Source organism: Anticarsia gemmatalis, chromosome 16 (genome assembly GCF_050436995.1).
Source record: "Anticarsia gemmatalis isolate Benzon Research Colony breed Stoneville strain chromosome 16, ilAntGemm2 primary, whole genome shotgun sequence".
Lineage (NCBI taxonomy): Eukaryota > Metazoa > Arthropoda > Insecta > Lepidoptera > Erebidae > Anticarsia > Anticarsia gemmatalis.
The window spans coordinates 10,000,001-10,020,432 of NC_134760.1; the positions used below are offsets into that span (position 1 = coordinate 10,000,001).

Consider the following 20,432-nt stretch of genomic DNA (forward strand, 5'->3'; position numbering starts at 1 on the left):
GTAATTAACTAAACATAACCGTTGTAGCCGCGATTGTTATGCCTTTATATTATATAATGTCTTTGTCTGACTTAACTTATATCGTAAGTACTAAGAATAAATAGGTATAATAAGTCTAAGCAGTTAGTTTAGTTTGTCAGTTGATCGGTTCCAAAAGCTTGTAGAAAAATACATTGTTTTTCAGCGTAATGAAACTTTTCTAGAAAATAAATATCCTTTGTCATGTTTGGTGCAAACTTAAAGTACAATTTCGTACCTATTTACGCAAAGAATAAATGCAAAGATATCAAAATATTCTAAAAAATTTCAAGAGTTCTTCGCGTATTTCTAAGATTTTTTATACTTTTGCTGTAAATAAATAAATATGATTTTTTTATTATTTGTTTGTCTGTAGACGCGGTGGCCGACGTGATATCATCAAGCAGTGTATTCTACCAGTATCAAGAAGGATTCAACAATGCAGTCAGAAGAAATGTTCGGACTAAAGATCTGTTATAAACTATTCTTTAGTTTACTATAATAACAACTATCATGAAATGTTTTAAATAATAATTATCATGAAGTGTCTAAGAGCTACTGTGTTGAAATGTTTTAGAAACAATCGTGTATTAATTTATTTTCATAACTAAACAATGTATGATATGTATGTGATAGAAGCAAAATAAGTTTGTAGCATTCATTGCAATGGCGTTCTCTTGTCTTTGTCTATCCCTATGAGAAAAAGCGTGATAGTATATAATATGTAGAACTATGTAATTCTTAGAATGTTTTTAAAAACGCTATACAATTAAACTAATACATATTTTTAATGCATTATTTATTAACAACACATTAAAATTACAATTTCAATAACCATCTTGTGAAATAGATAAATAATGTATAATTTGCTACAGTTGAGCGATAAATCGTAAAGTTATTTGTCTGCCTACCACCTGAGGTGTGAAGTTTGAACATAAATCTATGTAAGTAAAACTCCTTGTTGTTCGATGAGTTTGTGGCTTTACTTTGTATATAGTTTGTTAAGAATATTGATAATAAAATGTTTTAAGTAATCACTTGTTTTATTTATTTCCTTTGTTGTGATTCGAAAAATAATGTACGGTATAAGAGACCTATTACTTCGGGATGCCTAAAGATTAAGGCAGTCGATTAACTATATTAAAATATCGACTTGGGTATGCATAATTTAATTAGAAGAAAATGACTCGGGTTTAAAAAAAGACTACCGCTATACGCAAAAGTTTAAAAAGTGAAAATATATCTTTAATTTTCAGTCTTGTATTTAGTAGAATGTACATATGTAATATATCTAAATGTAATTTTACACAAATCTGAGTACTATTGACAATATTAGACTTTATTAGTAAAAATAACTTAATACCACTTCGAAGGCCTGATATCACACTCACCATATAAAGTTACAGACTAACTGTCGCATATAATTAATTACTTACAATTTCTCCTTCAGGATCCCATCTGGATATATCTTAAGACAATTGCAACAAAAGCAGCTTTATTACAAACTTGTTTCATAAATACATCGCCCGTTATTTACGATTCTCTAAGTTTGAGTGTCAAATACAAAGATTAACTGCTTAAGTTGTGTGCTAAGACACGTCAGCTAAGAAATATAGACCCAAGTTAAAATGAAAGGAAGTTCTTTAGTGCTAATGGGGAAAGCAGTGATGAGAATAAAGTGAGCATTTGTATAATCATCGTAATGGTCCAAGCGGTGACATAGTTGTTCTAACAGGGCCTCTATTTGATTCCCGGATCGGAAATTTTACAATGTTTCTCAATATCTGTTAGGAAAACGAAGTAACGGTAAATACGGCAATAAAATACACATGTCGGGGAAAAAGACTTTTCGCATTACAGTATGTATTAAATTGTAATTAAATCTTTTCTCTACACATAAGCTCGATATTTGGGTACCTCACGAGCTCACTGAAAGAAACCTAATGAACCGTGTACTCATTTGTGATACTTGAAGCCAAAGAGATAATATTACAAGTTCATACATGCTGCGAAAAGACTTTTTCCCCGACCTAATATACGTAAATGACGAAATGTAGATGTATTTAGTAAATCTCTTATGTTGGAACAAACGTTAAAGTTCTTCTAGCACTCATAACATTCACTGATACATAAATAATAGACTTTATTACACGAGAAACGGTAGTACAGTTTCATTGCCATTGCAGTACTTGTAGGCTTTATCAACCTGCGGTGCCTCTCGCCGATCAGCAAAAGTCGAGAGCTGGAACCTCCACTTCGTCCACAAGTTACTATGTAATGGCTTCATTCAATACACATGTCGTTTAGCGCATCTTATGTGTTAGTAACTAGCTTGCGTATAAAAATACGACTAATTAAGGTACCCCCCTATGAACAGTTGGCCTAATCATTAATATAAGTAGAGCTCTATGTCGGCCGCTGTCCAGACGTAGTGATTAAGGACAATTGTTTTATTTTTATTTAAGTACTGTTTTTTTTTATTTACTCTTGCCAATTTCTACTTTTAATTATAATATGATTGATATTTATAGAAGTTTTCTTATTTTTCCTAATCTTTGTACTTTGATCATGATTAGAAAGGTTTTGTTATTTTTTCTAATTTAATTAAGAAATAACCACATGTCCAGCAGCTTCCATTTTTTTTACGATAGGATGAATTAGTAGACAACTCAATTTTTTTCTGTATTCACTATTATCAAATTGGCGTGTGTTCTTGGTTTTTGCATAACATGTAGATCGAGACAGTATCTTCACTGTAACTTCTTAACAGCCAGTTTCTTCATCAAAAGTAACAGTAAGTAAGTGTAGGCGTAAAATAAATATGACAGTCATATTTGTGAAACAAATTTACTATCATTTTTGACTTTGGCTGTTACTTATGATGAAAAAATGGCCGTTAGACATTCATCTTTCTTAGGGTTGTTAGGGTCAATAATAGGGTATCGGGTAAATATTCAAATAAAATACACTTTCTCATTACGTAATATTATATTTCGCATAATTAAAACAACTAATGTACTACAGAACGCCATGTACAAGCCCTTGCCAAGCAATTCCTGGTATCGTGCATAGTGCAGTGTATATACCGTCTCAACTCTTATGTACACGGTCGGCAAGGGCCATCTCTAACTTATAGTATTGTGTCACTATTTGTTCGGGAGTACGAATATTTTGTATGAAAAGGTTGATTAATTTATTAACTAAATATGTTATATAAAACAATATCTACAGGTAATTTTGAAAAAACAAATAATTGATATGAATCCATTGAAAATTAGTAGAACAATATAGTCAAGGAAGGGTCTTTTTATTGCGAATAGTTATGCGATAAATATCATCAGGGGCGATATGATTCTATATAATTTAATATTTGGAATGTAAAAAACTTTTCTACATTGCAATAACTAATTAATATGTTACAGAACATAAGTATAATACTGAAATAATTACAAAATAGTGTAGTGACTTATATTATCTTAATTATATAACAAGTGGTATCATATTTTTGTGTACTTATATATACTTATCTACTAAAAACCGTGTTCTATGTATATACAATTTGTGTACTACAGGCAACTGACAAACATCCAACTTTTAACTCTAAATATTATTTACACATATTTATAATAAAATAAAAACAGAAAGAATTATATTCACAGCTTGGTCGAATACTGCAATGGCGATGTTTTTTTATTTACAAATTAGAATATTTGTGTTTTAATTTAAAACTTAGATAAATTTTGGTAAAATTTGATATTGAAAAGTCATAATATCATGACTGATCAATAAATACAGCCACCCTTAATAATTGTGTAACGAATAATAAGAAATAAAATATTATGGCACATGATATTGGCACATAAGTCTATTTTAATCGGTCTTTAAAATACAGCAGAACCCAGATGACAGCTAAGAGTTAAGTAAATAAATAAAAAAACAAAATTCTGTGGTTATCATGACCGCAATTAATGATTATTTAGTTAAACCACTAAGGCTGCCTGTCCACCGAAGCGGAGCAAGGCTGCGGTGCGGAGAAACGGAGAAATATTAACCAATCGGAGAGAACCACTCACGAGGAGAGGAGATTTTGTGCACTCTTATTGGTTAGTATTCATCCGTTTCTCCGCACCGCAGCCTCGCTCCGCTTCGGTGGACAGGCAGCCTTAGTATACCACAAATTGTGACCGATTTCATACGCTTTGTGGGTATCGGCATAACTTTTAAAATCGTAAGTAACCGACTATTTTTGAAAACATAAATAAATTTAAATAAATTTAACCCATTAATGTCCCACTGCTGGGCAAGGGTCTCCTCCCGTAATGAGGGAGGGGTTAGGCCTTGAGTCCATACCTTTAGTCTTTGAAAACATACCTGGGTATATTATTATTATAAAACCTAACTGTCATCTAGGTTCTAAAGTCATTTATTCAACGATTATTCAATATTTATGGCACATACGTTCACAGGATAACAAAAAATACAATCAAAAATATATTTTTTCAATGAAAATAATTCAAAATCAGCATTTTCTTACTTGCATCAAAGCTAAAAAGTGTTGATATAAATATTAACATTTTAACTTAAATAATACAACTTGTTCCTTCAACGATGTTCCTTCTTGAAAACAACCTTTGATATATCCATCTCTTATGATTATTTACATGTCTGTCTAACAATGTATTTGGAGACCTCTTGATTATGTTACCTGACTTTTAAGTGTCTGCCCTCCCACGATTTCAGCCTTATGATAAAAGTGGAGATGGCTAGTCATTTACTTTGAAATCGGTTTTAGTATGTATGATGGTTTTACAATCCGCGATCATATCAAACTGGATATTCGAAGTGTAACTTATATTTGTATCACAGATTATATCAAGTTAGCCAACATTGGGAAAGGTTTTGAAGTCAATTATGGTCATGAACATCGGCCTAATGCAAGTAACTTAGTTCACTGATTAACATGGAGACTTAGATTTGGAAGATGGCACTAGGTTTTGACATGAAAGCTAAAACAAGGTTGTTGACACAGACGGGAGAAAACAGGCCTTTAGATCGTTTTGGAAATATTTATAATATAGTCTTGCAATTTATTTGATACATGCTACACTTCTCATATCCATCTCTTCATTTCACATATTAATCCAGATGTTTAGGTGGTTCGTGCGTAGACGTGGGCGGCGGGGGCGCGTCGTGCGACAGTAGCGGCAGAGGAGGTAGCGGGAGCGGGAGCGGCAGCGGGAGTAACGCCCGTGACTGGAAGCTGGCGAGCGAGTGTAAGAGGGCCGCGGAGTGCTCGTGCGCTTTGCGACGCAGTTCCGCCACGCTGGAGGAGCGGGCCTCCTCTTTAGGACAACAGGGACATGGGGCGCCCCAACCTGTGGAGAAACAGGATATTAGTATTGCGATTAGTAGATATTTATCCCTTATTTCCAGAGTATCGCCCTATTATTTTACATAAGAAAAATAACTTATCTATTCTTTCTGCCTGTATTCTTTTTTGCATTCTTACTTTCTTGTTTGTTATTTCTAACCTTTTTGGTAAAACAATCTAATTTTCTAAATAGGATCGTATTTAAAATTTCATTTCAATCGCGTTTCAACGTAAAGGTTCTCTTATTTTAAGAGTAGTAGAGTAATAGTGTTGTCATTAGCTCTATGTATTTTTCTTTCAATGTATACGTTTAGAACTACTTTCTACCTGTTTGCTTATACCTTAATATTATTTAAATAATGTCCTTACCATGCATTCCCTTGAGAGGGAAGAAGGGCTGTGAGAGATGGTTGAGATGCTGCGACAGATGGGACAGATGCGGAGGCAGGAACAGCGGCGGCGGCGGCGCTGGCGGCGGCTCCGTCCCGCCGGGCGATGTGCGGAATGCACCACTGCTGCAACAAAGACAATCTTGTTAGAAATACAGGCGTTTCTTTCGTTTTTCTTTAGGAGTAATATTTAGTTCAAGCTGCTCAAATTGTCATGCCATCAATAATTGTTCTCAGTTGTCTAGTCAGGAGTAATCTATACTAATATAAATATAAAGCTGAAGAGTTTGTTTGATCGTTTGTTTGTTTGTTTGTTTGAACGCGCTAATCTCAGGAACTGCTGGTTCGATTTGAAAAATTCTTTCAGTTTTGGATAGTCCATTTATCGAAGGCTATATATCATCACGCTACGTCCAATAGGAGCAGAGTACCAGTGAAAAATGTTACAGAAACGGGGAAAATTTTGACCCATTCTCTCTTATGTGACGCAAGCGAAGTTGCGCGGGTCAGCTAGTAGTCAATATGGCGACACCGAAGAATGTAGTTTGAAGAAACGCTAAGCGATTGATGCAAAGAGTAAAGTAAATATAGATTGATGATATTATGTGATTGATGGACAGACCGTCCGTTTCGTCGTTATTATTGTACATATAATATCATCAACATGAAACAAAAAAGTTGTATGTTTTAATAAACCATCGTTAAGTGTACTTTTACGGTACCTTCTTGAACTTGACAACAAACATGTTTAAGTATAGCGCTAATTACTAACAGCAGAAAATATAAAACAAAAAACTGGAAGAAAATTAAACAAATTCATTAAAACCATATAAACTCAAACCATTTACTCAAACTAGTTTGAACAACTCAAATAAAATGAAAACGTATAATTTTCTCTGCAGAACTTTTATTTGCAAACAAACGTTATTTACATATGATTTAATAAAAGTTTCAATTTTCAATATAAAAATGTTTATGGGCAACACATGCAATCATAATAAGAACGAAATGTCCCTTTTTAAAGTTTATATCAAATTTAGTAAAAGTCACTATGATGATAAATTAAATAATAGTTTAAATTTATTCTAAAGTCAATAAATCGCAGTCATTTTAGGCATGCTAGTGTTAAAAAACACACTAGCTAATGACCGTGGCTCCAACCAAGATTTTTTGACTTTATTGTACTTAACGTTTGTGTATATTTTATATTATGGAGTTCCGATAGGCGGTCGCTTCAATTAAAATACTGATTTTCAGCTGCATCCGGTGAGACTGGAAGCCGACTCCAACATAGTTAGTTGGAAGAAAGGCTAGGCTGATTGATTGATAGTAGCAACCTATGTTTAAACAGGTTATTGGTTACAGGTTAGTGCCTGAGAAACTTAGACAGACTTTGGCTATAATTCTTTTTTTTTTTTTTAAAGTCAACTCCCGCTCTAAGTATTGCTCTTGTGTCGCGGGGACTTTTACAAACATACAAGCAACGGACACAAAGCACAACCAGACCCGAAGCAATTATTTGTGGATCGCACAAATAATTGCTCCGTGTGGGAATCGAACCCACGACCTCCCGTTGCAGTGGTATCGGCGTGGCGACCTAAACCACTGCGCCACGGAGGCAGTCAAAATAATAATTTTAGTAAGGTTTGTGTTTCTGTCATAAATATATTTTTGCTTCTGACTTTACATAATTATGTGTGATGCATTTAAACATGAGTTAGGTTTACTGGCATAAATATATTTTTGCTTCTGACTGTACGTTTGATGTCTTTGAAACATAAAAGTCGTTTGTGGCCAGTCGAGCGGCGTCGAATATCGGAGAGTGGAGGGATGTGACACTGCCTTAGGTGCTTATATTGAAATGGAATAACGATCCTGCGATTTGTATAAAAATGCTATTTGAATTTTCTCTTTGATAGTACGATTGTGAGGTTTTTAAGAAAATGGGATTTGTTAAATTGGTTCAGTATTAAAACTTTAAGCGTATGGATATTAGAAACCTTGAATTAATGTGCAATATATTCAGTAAAATGATGCAAGGAGCTTCGAAATAATCTAGCGTATTTGTAATTTTCACGGATACATATTAGGTGACCTGAAACTCATCTAAATGTTTTTCGTAATTGAAATATTAGCCACATTTATCAGTAGTATTGTTTCTAAAACTTTAAGCTGTAGGTTCAGGCTGAACCTTTTTATTTTCTATCCCCTACTCTAGCACATATTCCAAGACAATTTTGTTCTACATCCTTAAACCGTTTCACAACAAAGAAAAACATTACATATCAAAAAGTCCTGTAAAATCAGATCATAAACAAACACAGTATACATATAGAATAACGCGGGTGTACTCGGCTGTAGGGACGGAGACAATGAAATGAACGCCGGACCGAGGTGTCGCGCCTCTCCCGCATTCCCTCAGTGCATACTTGATGTACCGCGACGGTTGAGGCGTAACACACAAGCCGTAGCGACAGCGGATAGCGGGAGATATCATTTGTATGTTGGTTTATAAAAGAAGCTTAACAATTGTATGATTGAAGTCCATTTTCTGAGGTACATTTAGCTGTAGGTTATCTATTCAAACTGTCATGTTTATGTCAACTGCTTCTGCAAATGCTATTGAATAGATGATAAAAGATCTAGAATAAGTATCAGTAAGTAAATTTAACTATTAACTAACTTGCGGATAGGCTAGGGTGTCCCCCGAAAAGGAAACGGGTAAAGCCTTCTATCAGGGCTTAAAGCTCAGCACCTCTCTCTAATACATGGCTAAGTGCGGGTTAAAGACTTAACGTTATTTCAAGAACTTCATAATGATATTTTTAATCGTTAAAGCAAGTAATGATTTCTTTCTAATGCAAATATAGTAACATTATTGGTAATTACGTATTTGTGCCGTTTGGGGTTGAAACCTTGGGACCGTGGGGCCCGAGTGCTCGTAGTCTCTACCGAGAGATTGCGAAGCGTCTCGTCGATGCTACGCGTGACCAGAATGCTGGCCTTTACTTTGGTCAAAGAATTAGCATTGCCATCCAACGTGGCAATGCTGCCAGCATTCTGGGTACGTTACCAGTCGACGATGGTGAGGAGAAATTCTACGACGCGTGACGCACTCCTTTTGTATCCATATTTTATATTGTAAATATATTGTATAATTGTAAGTATGTAAATATTTTGTTTTTTTAAATTATTTCTAGTTTAGTTTAGTTTTTAAAAGTTACTTATAGTTAAGTTTTATTGTAATAAATTTCTGTACATTACCATCAATAAATAAATAAATCTTTATAACACTTACAAAAGTCAAAGTTATATTGTTTTGATTGTGAAACGTTGATCAATTGCAAGAGAATCGAATATTTATACGCCCTTTTCACTTCTTGTTCATAAGATACTATTATAAAACACTAGGTATATCAAAAATACCGCATAAACAGATCGCTCTCACAACCCGCCGATCTCTTGTACCTCGCCCCACAAATTCCCTCTGGCACTCGTTCAATGGAATCAAAGGATTTGCGTTCATTACCGTCGCTAATAATTGATGGGTCGCCCTGTGCCCGAACTAACACGCTCTTAGTGATGTACACTTGTTCACACTAGTGATCCCGACACTATACATCACTATCGATTTAGAATACTAAATGAAATGTGTTAGGTTTTTGGGAAACGTTCTGAATATTTCAATGTTTTTTTAGGGGACTTGAGGAGAATTGAAATGTTTTTGAGGTTGTCTGTTGTTTAAACAAAACTCCGCTCTATTTTCGCGATACTACTGAAAGGATTTTAGTTAGTTTAGCTATTAAATAAATAAAGCGATTAATGCTAATGTATGTGAAATGTATGTTTAAAACGAAAAATACTGCTTTCGTAGTAACAAAAAAACATCAACAAACACAATACTAAAATACTTTAAAAATAAAGCAAGATATTATTTTAATATAATTGGACAACTCACACTTGTCAAACTAAGCAGAGCTTGTACTACGGTAACCAAATAACTGACAAACATACTTATATACTTCTAAGTACATACTTATATAGATAAAATAACAATCATACATACAAACCTCCTATTCATAAAAATATATGAATTTATAAAAGCCTTATAAAGAGTTTTGTTTCTTTCCCTCCTAAGCGAAATGAAGAAGAGAAAACATATTTTAGTACTTTTGTAACTAAAATAGGTTTATGGTGTGTTTATGAATAAGAGGGCAAGTCTTTTTCCAACACCAGTGGTTAATAAATTGCAGCATTTTAATAGCATTGTGACCAAAACGATGTCAACATGTTTGTGAAAGCCGTTGAGGAATTTATTAGTGCGCCGGCTTTACTGCAGCGGCTTTATGTAATTACATTATGTATAAGGACTCTGTGACACTGCATTGTCTGTTACTCTGTTCATATTGAATGTAAGATACTGAATTGAACATTTATAAGATGAATTTGGAAGATGTGCAGATAGAAACCGAAGCGGAGACGAATGGACGGACGAATTGGTTACATACTGAAAAATTTACACAGCAAAAAATATGTTTGTTACTCTTTCACGCAAAATCTACTGATCCGATTATGATGAAATATGGTATGTTGGTAGCTGAAGACTCATAATACCGCATAGGCTAGCGACCCTCCTCTAGTTCATCACAAATGTATCTATTAAGAACATCTGCGAATTCGTACTAAACATATCAGACAAAAGAAATATCGACTCGAAATGAAATAACATGATTTTGTCTGTTGTGTCCATAATATATTTTGTAATCCCAAGCTCTAAAGGATTCTTAGCCTTTCATACTAACGTAGTTCTCGCATCCTCAAAAACCAAACACAAATAAAATAGCATCTCGAATCTTTTAATCCGCACAGAAATCTTTTCACTGTACAATATCAAGGATTCTCCTTGCAGCCTAAATTACATTTCATAAGCAGGGGTCAAGTTACGGGCGGGTAACGAACCGGGACGATATTAATTGATTTTGGGGAGACTCGGGGACATTTTCAAAATGTCTACTAGTCTATAATATGAATATTCAAGGCAGAATATTCTCAACAAAGAGAATTATAATTAGTTTTAATAATGTTAATGTTTTGATTAAGACGCCCTTGGTGAAATTGAGTGGTATATATTATTCATAAACGATATTAACTAGTTATTCGTAGCTAGGTGTTTGCGCCGGCGTTGTCTGCCCGTTTGTGATTGGTGAGGTGCTGTAATTAAAACGAAGGTACTAAGGATACTAATTATGTATTTGAGTTGGTTAATTATGTATAGTTATGTTCATTGTGAAATTTGATCTGTGTTTCAATAAGAAATTAACATTGGGACTAGTTTCATAACCCGCGAATAATGGTCCAATAACTTATCTTAAAAATAACGTTGCAGAATGCTGTCGGTTTTCCACTTGATAAGGTATCTGATACTTATTCAGAAATGGCGTAACAGAAGCTTACTCTTTCAATATTTTCTCTTTCGGTTCGAATGTGGATGGAAGTTTTAAATATCGATATTTGACTCATAGACATAGGAATAATCTTATGTAATGGTTAGGCAAACTAGTTAGGTTAACTATTAGGCTATTCCGAATTACCACGTAGAGTAAGGATGGACTCAATATTTATTTCTTTATAAAAACGCCTTTGCTTCTACTTTATTATAAATAATATAGGTACTTTGAAGGAATATTAAGCAAGAAAAGAACAGATAAGACAGGCAACGTGAGTACCTATCGACATCTAAGGTTTTATACAGTAGATGGAGAGACCCAGATAGACCCTGAGGTACAAACATGATCCGTAGAACACTTAAATCACAACAGTTACTCACAACGTACGACACAGTTTTTATCCCACACAAATACACAAAAACCGTAGTTCTTATTAAACCAAAACTCAAGAGTATTTGAGTATTTGTCCAAACATTTATGTATTAGTATTTAACCTATATTTAGTAGTAGCGGAGGCGCGGTCGGCTGCCGGCTAATGACGCCGCTCAATTATTCATGCAATTAACTGATTATAGCGACACTACAGCCCCTCTAACTATGTAACTTTGTATACACGATATTATATCTTGTGTTTATATAGACTGAGTTTGTAAGCGTTATAATATGAAGAAAAGGGTGTGTTTGTTCTGAAATGTCTTTGGTTCAATGCCAAATATCTTTCACTATTTTTTCTGTTGTATAGTCCACTATCATTTTAAATTCTTAGATGAAAGTGTTGAATCCAATTATGACTCTTCCTTTTCGTCGCGCAGACGGATAAAAATAAGAAACTAAAGAATAATACCCATATACTCGTACGCTATATACAATAAGGTACATATGTGTTGTAGAAAAGTATGATACACCTGTTTTTAACCTATTATCCATACCGATAGGTCTCTAATGAGTTTTGAAACTTTTCACTAAAAACTAAATCTAACAGCGAAAGAAACAACATTTAGCTCTAGTCTACAAGTCTAAACACACTAAAATTCCCCAACATATTAACGGAACCTAACACAATACAGTTCAAAATGTCGCCAGACTGCGGCATAGAGGCGGCAATCCGCGGCAAAGTGCGGCATAAGGCCACGACAGCCCGGCATTACGGCAGTCGTCGCCGTAACACGTAATTACTGTCAATTTATCATGTTGCATAATTAATTTTCATTTGTGCAACGGTGAGCGGGTGGCAAGTGTGTATTTGGTTATAGTCGACTATATTTTGATCATTTATTCATGGGTATACGTCAGGCATTTCATGATACTGAATATCAAAGGCATCAGACAATCAAATAATGTTGCGAAACACGAACGCTTTGTTTCATAACAACGTATCTGCTTTCTTTTCCAACTGCTTTTATTGTAGTTTGATCGTCGGTGTATGAATCTATGCTTGTTGTGTGTTCAGAAAAAATAATGTAAGTAGGTATTCTAGCTTGGTATTTAGAATTTCATTTATTATTTTGTACGTGGCTTTCAGTTTGTTTAGATTAAGATATTACCTATAATTTGTTTTCTCCATTTAATTAAAAATTAATACGTCTAACCCACGACAATAATGTTAATGTCTACACGAAAGAAATCGACATCAAATTCAATACTTAATGCATAAAGACAGATATAAGCAATAAGCATGTACCAAAACATAACCAACAAAGCATCATACATCTACACGCCTAGACACTAAAATAAACTCAGCAAAAGCAAAAGTTCACTTACATGGTTCTGAAACAGTGTAACCACACAAACCGGTATACATTTAAATTAGCTAATTTACAGCGTTACTCGCAAAAGGAAAATATTAAAACGTCCTAACACTCAATTTGTGTATATCTTTAAGGAGAAAATTTAATTCTTCGCAAGGTGGGCGGGTGGATCGCGGCTCGGGGAGGAGGGTCTAATTGCCAATTTTCTCTTTACGCCATTTTTTCAGCTTTTAAGGAGAAAAATTCGTTAATGCATATTTAATAGCTGTAATCGTCTCTCCCTCTCAAGATATTACAACAAGCCACCAACTCCGCGTTTTTAAATAACGCCATGTATTTTAAATTTGTTGAATTTGTTCAACAATCTGTTTTGTTAGTAATGGTCTTTTATAAATAAATTATAATAATCTTACGCCTAATCTATCGGCTGAAAACCAAGATTAAGTTCTTAGTTTTGTGAATATTATTTACATAGACTAAAGATGACTTCAATGTGCTTAAAACCGGGGCTTAAAGTGTTATATGTTAAGCACTAACTTGACAATCATTTGAAATATGTTTTTATAAGTAATCTTTCATACATATTACAGCAACTGAAGTCAACTAAAACCCATCACAGACTAGGCACATACCAAAAACGCACGCTACAAGTTTCTAGTTTAAAAAAAGACCGTACAAAAAGCGTCAAAGACATCTAAGTCATGTAATCTAGAAATAGAGTACAAAGTTCACATTTATTCCCTTCACGAACTATGTCTCGTGGGTCTGTCTCGGGTCCGCGATCATTTTCTTTGAATTCACCATAATCCAACCTCATGTATAATGCGCGCATATAAATTTCAATTTTAAAACCGGCCGGTTTCGTGTTACAACCATTTGCGGAATTACACCAAGGGTACACTATGCGGGGTAAGGTGGGGTAAAATGCGGGGTATAGTGGTCGGGTAATCTAGTAATGTGTTCGCGACCTTATAAATATACAAGTTTCTCGTGTTTTGTTTTATTCGTTTTATTTTCCATGTCTCGTGTAAATCAGCTGAGTAGAGTTTCTGCATGATGAAAGTACTGAAGGTGAAAGTTCTGCTGTCACGTTTTAGGCAAATTGCAACGTTACTTGAATGGTCTTAGAAGATATGTCATACTTAATCGTGTTCCTGTAAAAGGAAATCTTATAAGAAAGCTTTTCTCTAAATTCTTTTAAGTTGATTAGCAGTTTGATAAGAAGATATTACGCGCTATTTTAATAACTAGATATTGCAAACGTTTAACTTAAGTGATGAACTTAAATATTATTTCATTAGCGAACAAAGTGGCTTCGGGCTAAGAAACAAACATTTAGTAGAGACATTGTTATATAGAGTCTTTATCTTTGATACACAACAAATCGAAAAGGATATTATTCTCAAAGTACCTAATCTTATTGTCATGTAAACCATATTATTTAACCCACTACATCATTCAAAAGCTATGCTCAAAATGATTTCCAATTATCGCCTCTAAAAACCACATCAAATATAAAATATGAACCAATCATTTTTAAAGTCGCATCAAGTGTGGCTAATGCAAGCCGACGGGGTGTGAGGTCGGCTGATTGCAACAGTTGTTACAAACCAACCCTACGCCGCAGGTCATATCACGAGTCAATAACACCCATAAGGGTTGAGGGCGAGGGATTAAGAAAATGATGAAAAAATCTGACAATTAATGATAAATTATGTGTTTTGTTTTATAAGTATTGGCTAGGAATCTAAATAAATATAAATCAAAGTTGACTGACTGACATAGTGATCAATCAAGGCTCAGCCCAAACCACAAGACAGATCGGGTTGTTATTGAGCATGCAGGTAGATGTTATGACTTATGCATCCGCTAAGATAGGATTTTGATCAATTTCACTCCCAAGGAGAAAATAGGAGATGAAAGTTTCTATGAAAATCCTGATCTAAGTCACAAACCACGCGGACGAACACGTCAATGTCCCACTGCTGGGCAAGGGTCTCCTCCCGTAGTGAGGGTTAGGCCTTGAGTCCACCACGCTGGTCAAGTACGCGTTGGGGACATGTTTTTTTATAATTAATGTGTTTTTTTCTCAATATATCATCTAGTTTTATAGATTCACTAGTCTCCGCCGGCGACTTACTTCGCATGGACTTTAGGTTTTCCGTTTCCACAACATTTTTTATTGCAGTTTCACAACGATTGGTCATGGTATCATGTTAAATAGCCAATAGCCATCTCAATAAATAAACTATTCAACACAAAAATATTTTGTCAATTCGAATCCGTAGTTTCTGAACTTAGCGGTTAAAACACGCTTTATTATTAGTGCCCATGCCAGGTTAGTTTATGAATTGATACCGTCGTTTACTCTGTTTTTATATTTTTAGTGTAGAACTTAATATTAGACTTCACAAGACAAATAACACAAATGTAGATCCTACACTTAACAAGAAGAGTTCTTGAACTTCAAAAAGCGTTAATATAATAAAATAAAGCAAATATCAAATATTCTATTACACTTTTATATCAAAAATATTCAACTTGGAATATCCTTTTTCCGTTAATCCTTCAGATACAAATAATAACATTTGTCTGAGCCCACCGCCTTGCCGCTAATGCATCTTCTCCCGGCGGACTTTAAACTGCTTACAGTGGTTTAAAAAACCCCGACCTACCCTCAATAGAGCCCATAAGCCGTTCGGTAAGAGCTTTACCAACAATAAGGATATGTGATTTTGAAAAATTCATTAGTATTGTGCTTTTTTGGATGTAAAATCGATATTGTGAGATAGATGCTCGGATACTGATATTTCAAAAAGTTTTACAATTTTAATGATGATTTTACCATATTACATTACGACGTGACTGATGAATAATAGTGAAACCTTAACAAAATATTCACTTTCGCTAATTTTATCAATAATATGCGAACATTCGCAATTTCTTGGCAAAAAATACCTAATATTTGGTGATACTTTAAATTTTTACAAGTGATCATTTTAGATTAACTTTTACAATAACAACTTTAACAAGTGATAATTTCTATGTATCTATGTAAACGAAACCATAACTCCGCTTAGTGATATGGATAAGAAAATCTCAAACACATTTGATTCGGAGAACTCAAAATTCTTACAAAATTAAATTGATCATAGCTCATTTGACTTCCACGAAACTGCTGCACCACCCAATAAGGTTAACTATAACTAATAACCAAATAAAGCTCAATTCAAACGATATTAATCTAATAATGGTTATTTTGTGAGAGTTGCGATCGTTCCTCGTTCATCGTTCATCGTTCAACACATTCATTCAAATGACGCATTTAAATTGAGACAGAAACCTCGCGTCATAAATTTCAATGAATAAACATCGTGTTATCAAATTAGAAAAATTAAAAGTGATAAATTAAGTCCAATTAAACGTTATTGCGTAAAAAAGGCATAAATTAATGTGTTTGATGCCGTTGAGCGGGAAATATTGTGTATGAGTCGACGCGAGTTGATGCCACTCGCTGCTGACAAGTGACGATGACGTAGTGATGCGCTTTATCGCGGGGTTTTAATAATCCGGGACAAAGGTTTAACTTGAGATTTTTGTATTTAAAACAAAATTGTTTTGACCTATGATTTGTGCGTCTGTGTCCTGTCTGGGCTCTTGCTCATCTGTCTATTACACTCAATGGTATGTCCTGCATTTGAAGTAAACGAAAGTTGTATAAAAATTTTGAGTTGAAGAAAAAATATTAGAGAAATATATACATATGTGTATTTTTGATTACATTAGTAATTGAAATGTCCATCAACAAGACAACAAATTGCATTGTTGGTCTTAACAGCACTTAAATACAATTAATTTCTACCACATTGTCATGTTTTCATTAAAATCATATTTCTAGAATATTCTCGAACAAGTCCTTACTTCCTTTATTAAAATAACTCTATAATTTAGTTTCTTTATGGCACATAACTGTAGACCTTCTTTATAATATTGCTTCCTACGAATATTATAAATCTTACAGTTTGTATGAATGTTCGCCATTGTTTCATGCAAAAACGACTCAATAGATTTTTGTAATTTTGGGCACACATGTACTTTATAGCCTAGATTAACACGTTATCATACTTTCTAGAGAAATATTTCCACGCCGACATAGTAGCTGGTAGAAACTAGTACCTACATAATAATAGCACACATTACTAAGAGCGATCGTAAAATTAGGTTTAATAAAATGCACATCTAGTCACTTAGAACTAATGCATTATGATTCGCGCGGACGTCAGCGATGTATCGTTCCATCGCTTTATTGTACCGAGTGTTAATTTCTAATGTACATACGTAAACTATGGCTGAATATGATTCATAGCTTGTGTTACGACCTTATACGTCTTCATTTTGTTTGCTTTCCCTACGAATAATATCATAAACGGCAGATTATATTGTCAAACTGAATAGATGTTTGCGTACAACATTTCCTACCCTATTTAAAACCTTCAGGATTTGCTTTTTGAACAAAGTAGCCTTTGCATTTTCTTAAATCTTCAACTGCATCTATTCTAAGTTTTAACAAAATTTTGCGGTTTGACTGTAAAAACATAACAGAAAAACTGACTTTCGCATTTACAGTATTTAGATACATTTTGAGTTAAAGATAGACTTTCTATTCATGATCTTAGTACGAAAGAATGGATGTCAAATAAAGGATGCAATTTTTTTTTAATTAACTTGTCAGCCACAAGTCTATAGTTACCCGTGGTTGTCAAAACCAACCGTATGTCCCATCACTATTCCCCGTCACACGTGTGCCCTCTAATTACGCGTTTAAATTGCATTAATTAGTGCGCGACTGAAAGGGTTCCCTACAATTAGATGGTATTTTAGCTGACTTCGAAACTAAGCATTGCCGTGCGGGTGTTTAACATAATTTTTAATTATGTTTGTTAATTATCGTGACTTATGATAGCTTATTAATGTTATAAATTTTATTATGATTATGCCTTTATTGAGATAAGGCGTTTTCTGTTTGGTCTTTTAATTATTTTAAATCAACTATGTCAAAGAGTGAAAAGTATGAAACTGTATTATTACTCTAGGTTTGATAGATATTCTGCTAGTAAGTTGTATAATAGGCACACTAACAATCAAACTGAAGATAAAGGCGCAAATTAATTATTAGATGAACTGAGAAAAATATTCATAAAATGCATAATTTTATATCAAAACCAAATTTAACTGTACTTACTTCAATAAATACCACACAACCCTATTACATCGCTATAAGCTATTTAATCCTAGATACTTAAACTAAAAAGAAACACACACTCCCATACCATCAATCACCTAACAATATACATAACACAAACTACAAGTTATAACTCCAACGATTTATTCAAAGAGGCTATATAAAACTAAACAGCATCACATGAAACTTGAATTATACCGTTCCCTCTTACATCAAAAGGGGACTATTATGAAAAATCGTAACACGTTTACTGGGCGGACTGTATTCCATTATTCATGAGTGAAATTGCTCCTTCCATATACCTGTGAGCGTTATCCGTTATTTACACGGGTTCCGTGTTATAAACGTTATTGGGGTGCTCGCCCCGCCCTATTATATGAAAAAAAACTTACCTAGATAGATTTATTGTGTTTTTTTCGAAGTTATTTACGAGATTTAGCAGCAAAGTACTGAATACGACCTTTTTTACTTGAAAGAAGGCTGATATATTTCTTTGGTCTCGATTTGTCTGTGTATTCTTGTCTACAATAAATGTCCAGCAACGCCGACGGCCATGTTTTAAAAGTTCCTAACTAAGCATTATTTTGGACCTCCATATGTTAATCCTTGTCATATACCTAACATCAATCCGATTCTTAGTTCTCTAATCACACAAAGCTACAAAATACATTTTTATAATCTAAAACCAACATTGGGAGTTTATCAGTTACCAGTTACCAATCCACCCCCTAACGTAGTAGAGGGGCGCATAAGGAATCAAGTCACGCTTCTTGTCACAAACTAACCTGCTTACCCAGGGGGGTAAGCCTAACTAAGGGGCGGGGATGTGCATATGCTTTTGCAGTTTGAATAATCACGACATGCTTCTCGCTTGCTTTTCACACGCTTGCCTGCACAGACGCATGGTAGCATAAGTACAAACCCCTCATAGTGCCTCCATCAGAAGCACTGTGAGAGCGAGGTCTTAGGGGAGAGCGCAACAGTCGTGAAGATCCCTAAGGCAAGTCCAGTAGTTATCCTTCCCGTGGTTGCTTGCCCTGTTATTGGTCCAGTTCCCTCAGAAATGGATATAACCGAAACTACTGGGCGCCTATCGCAAGGATGCTGAGGTCACACCTTTGCGAGTTCATCATCTTACAGTCAAGATGGTGGACAGAATTGACCTCCTGCGTGTTTGTGCCGTGCGCGGGAACCCGTAAGGAGTGGATGAAAGAATCCTGGGGGTTGAGCTGAATGTCAGCTGCGGCTGGCAGGAGGCAACACGCCTCTTTGGTCTGGATTTCCTCCGACACGGGCGGTCAAGGGCTAGCCACCTGCGATCAAGCGGCTGAAGCATCCGGTCAGACGGTTGCTGGCGAGTTTCCTGGAGTGATGGAGTCGGCAGACGGCGGAGCAGAACCTCTCGCAGGTTGTGGTAACAGGTGAGTTGTTTTTGCACCGTTTAGTCTCGTCGGCGACGCACTTCGGGGAGCTATATCGGTCCGGTAGCCTTGGTGCTATAAAGCATCCCCACATGAGGGCTCCGAGGAGGGTGAGGAGCCGGACTGACGAATCAAAATCAAACAAAGGTATGGATAATCTAAATAACCAAACCCAATCCAGTGCGAAAGCACCTAATGCGCTAAGCGCAAAGCCAACTGAGGGCGTCAGCGGAGGCGAAAGCGACTCGTGTTGCTGGACCGAGGTGTCTCGCAAGAGAACCTGTGGGCTGCCACGACAAGCTGGAGCCAAAGCCAACCCCAAAGTTGGGTCAAGAGCGGAGGGGAAGCCCGAAAGGCAAACCGAACGGGCCACAACAGGCCCGAACGGTGTCGACAAGGCGACCCAACCTCCGGCGTACGAAAGTGCCCCAGGGAGCAGTGGCGGGAGTTTCCAGAGCGGAAGGACCGGGGTGGCCTCTAGGGGCCCCCGTGGGCCACCGACCTCTGACCCCAATACCAAACCCAGAGGCACGCAGGAGGGTCCTAGCGCTTCAGCACAAAGGCGTAATCGTCGGCTGAGGAAGCTGCAGGCGCTCCAGAGCAGCAGCGATGCACCTACCAAACGTGCAAGAGAGGTAAGCGACGGGTCACTAGAGCAAGCCCGGGAGGCCAAAAAGCCAAAAACCCAGGGCTCCTACCGAGACGTCGTTGCAGCCAGCCTCAGGATGGCGGTCATCCTTGAAGGGTATCCTGAAAGGAAGATGACCATCAAGGAAGGACACAAAGTGCAGGACCT

The 20,432-nt window shown here is 35.7% G+C and overlaps 2 protein-coding genes across 2 annotated transcripts in view; one reads left to right on the forward strand and one right to left on the reverse strand.

Moving 5' to 3' along the window:
* cutlet (chromosome transmission fidelity protein 18 homolog) overlaps positions 1-1,046 on the forward strand; it is a 31,212-nt gene extending 30,166 nt beyond the window's left edge. Inside the window, exon 16 of the mRNA XM_076124432.1 lies at positions 395-1,046. Within this exon, the coding sequence (XP_075980547.1) occupies positions 395-498 (104 nt within the window). The 3' untranslated portion in view covers positions 499-1,046. The remainder of the gene's footprint in view (positions 1-394) is intronic.
* Positions 1,047-2,996: 1,950 nt separating this feature from the next.
* Drgx (Dorsal root ganglia homeobox) overlaps positions 2,997-20,432 on the reverse strand; it is a 68,547-nt gene continuing 51,111 nt past the window's right edge. The window contains exons 9-10 of the mRNA XM_076124653.1: positions 5,759-5,904; positions 2,997-5,393 (exon numbers count right to left, since the gene is read on the reverse strand). Coding sequence (XP_075980768.1) covers positions 5,155-5,393; positions 5,759-5,904 — 385 coding nt within the window. The 3' untranslated portion in view covers positions 2,997-5,154. The remainder of the gene's footprint in view (positions 5,394-5,758; positions 5,905-20,432) is intronic.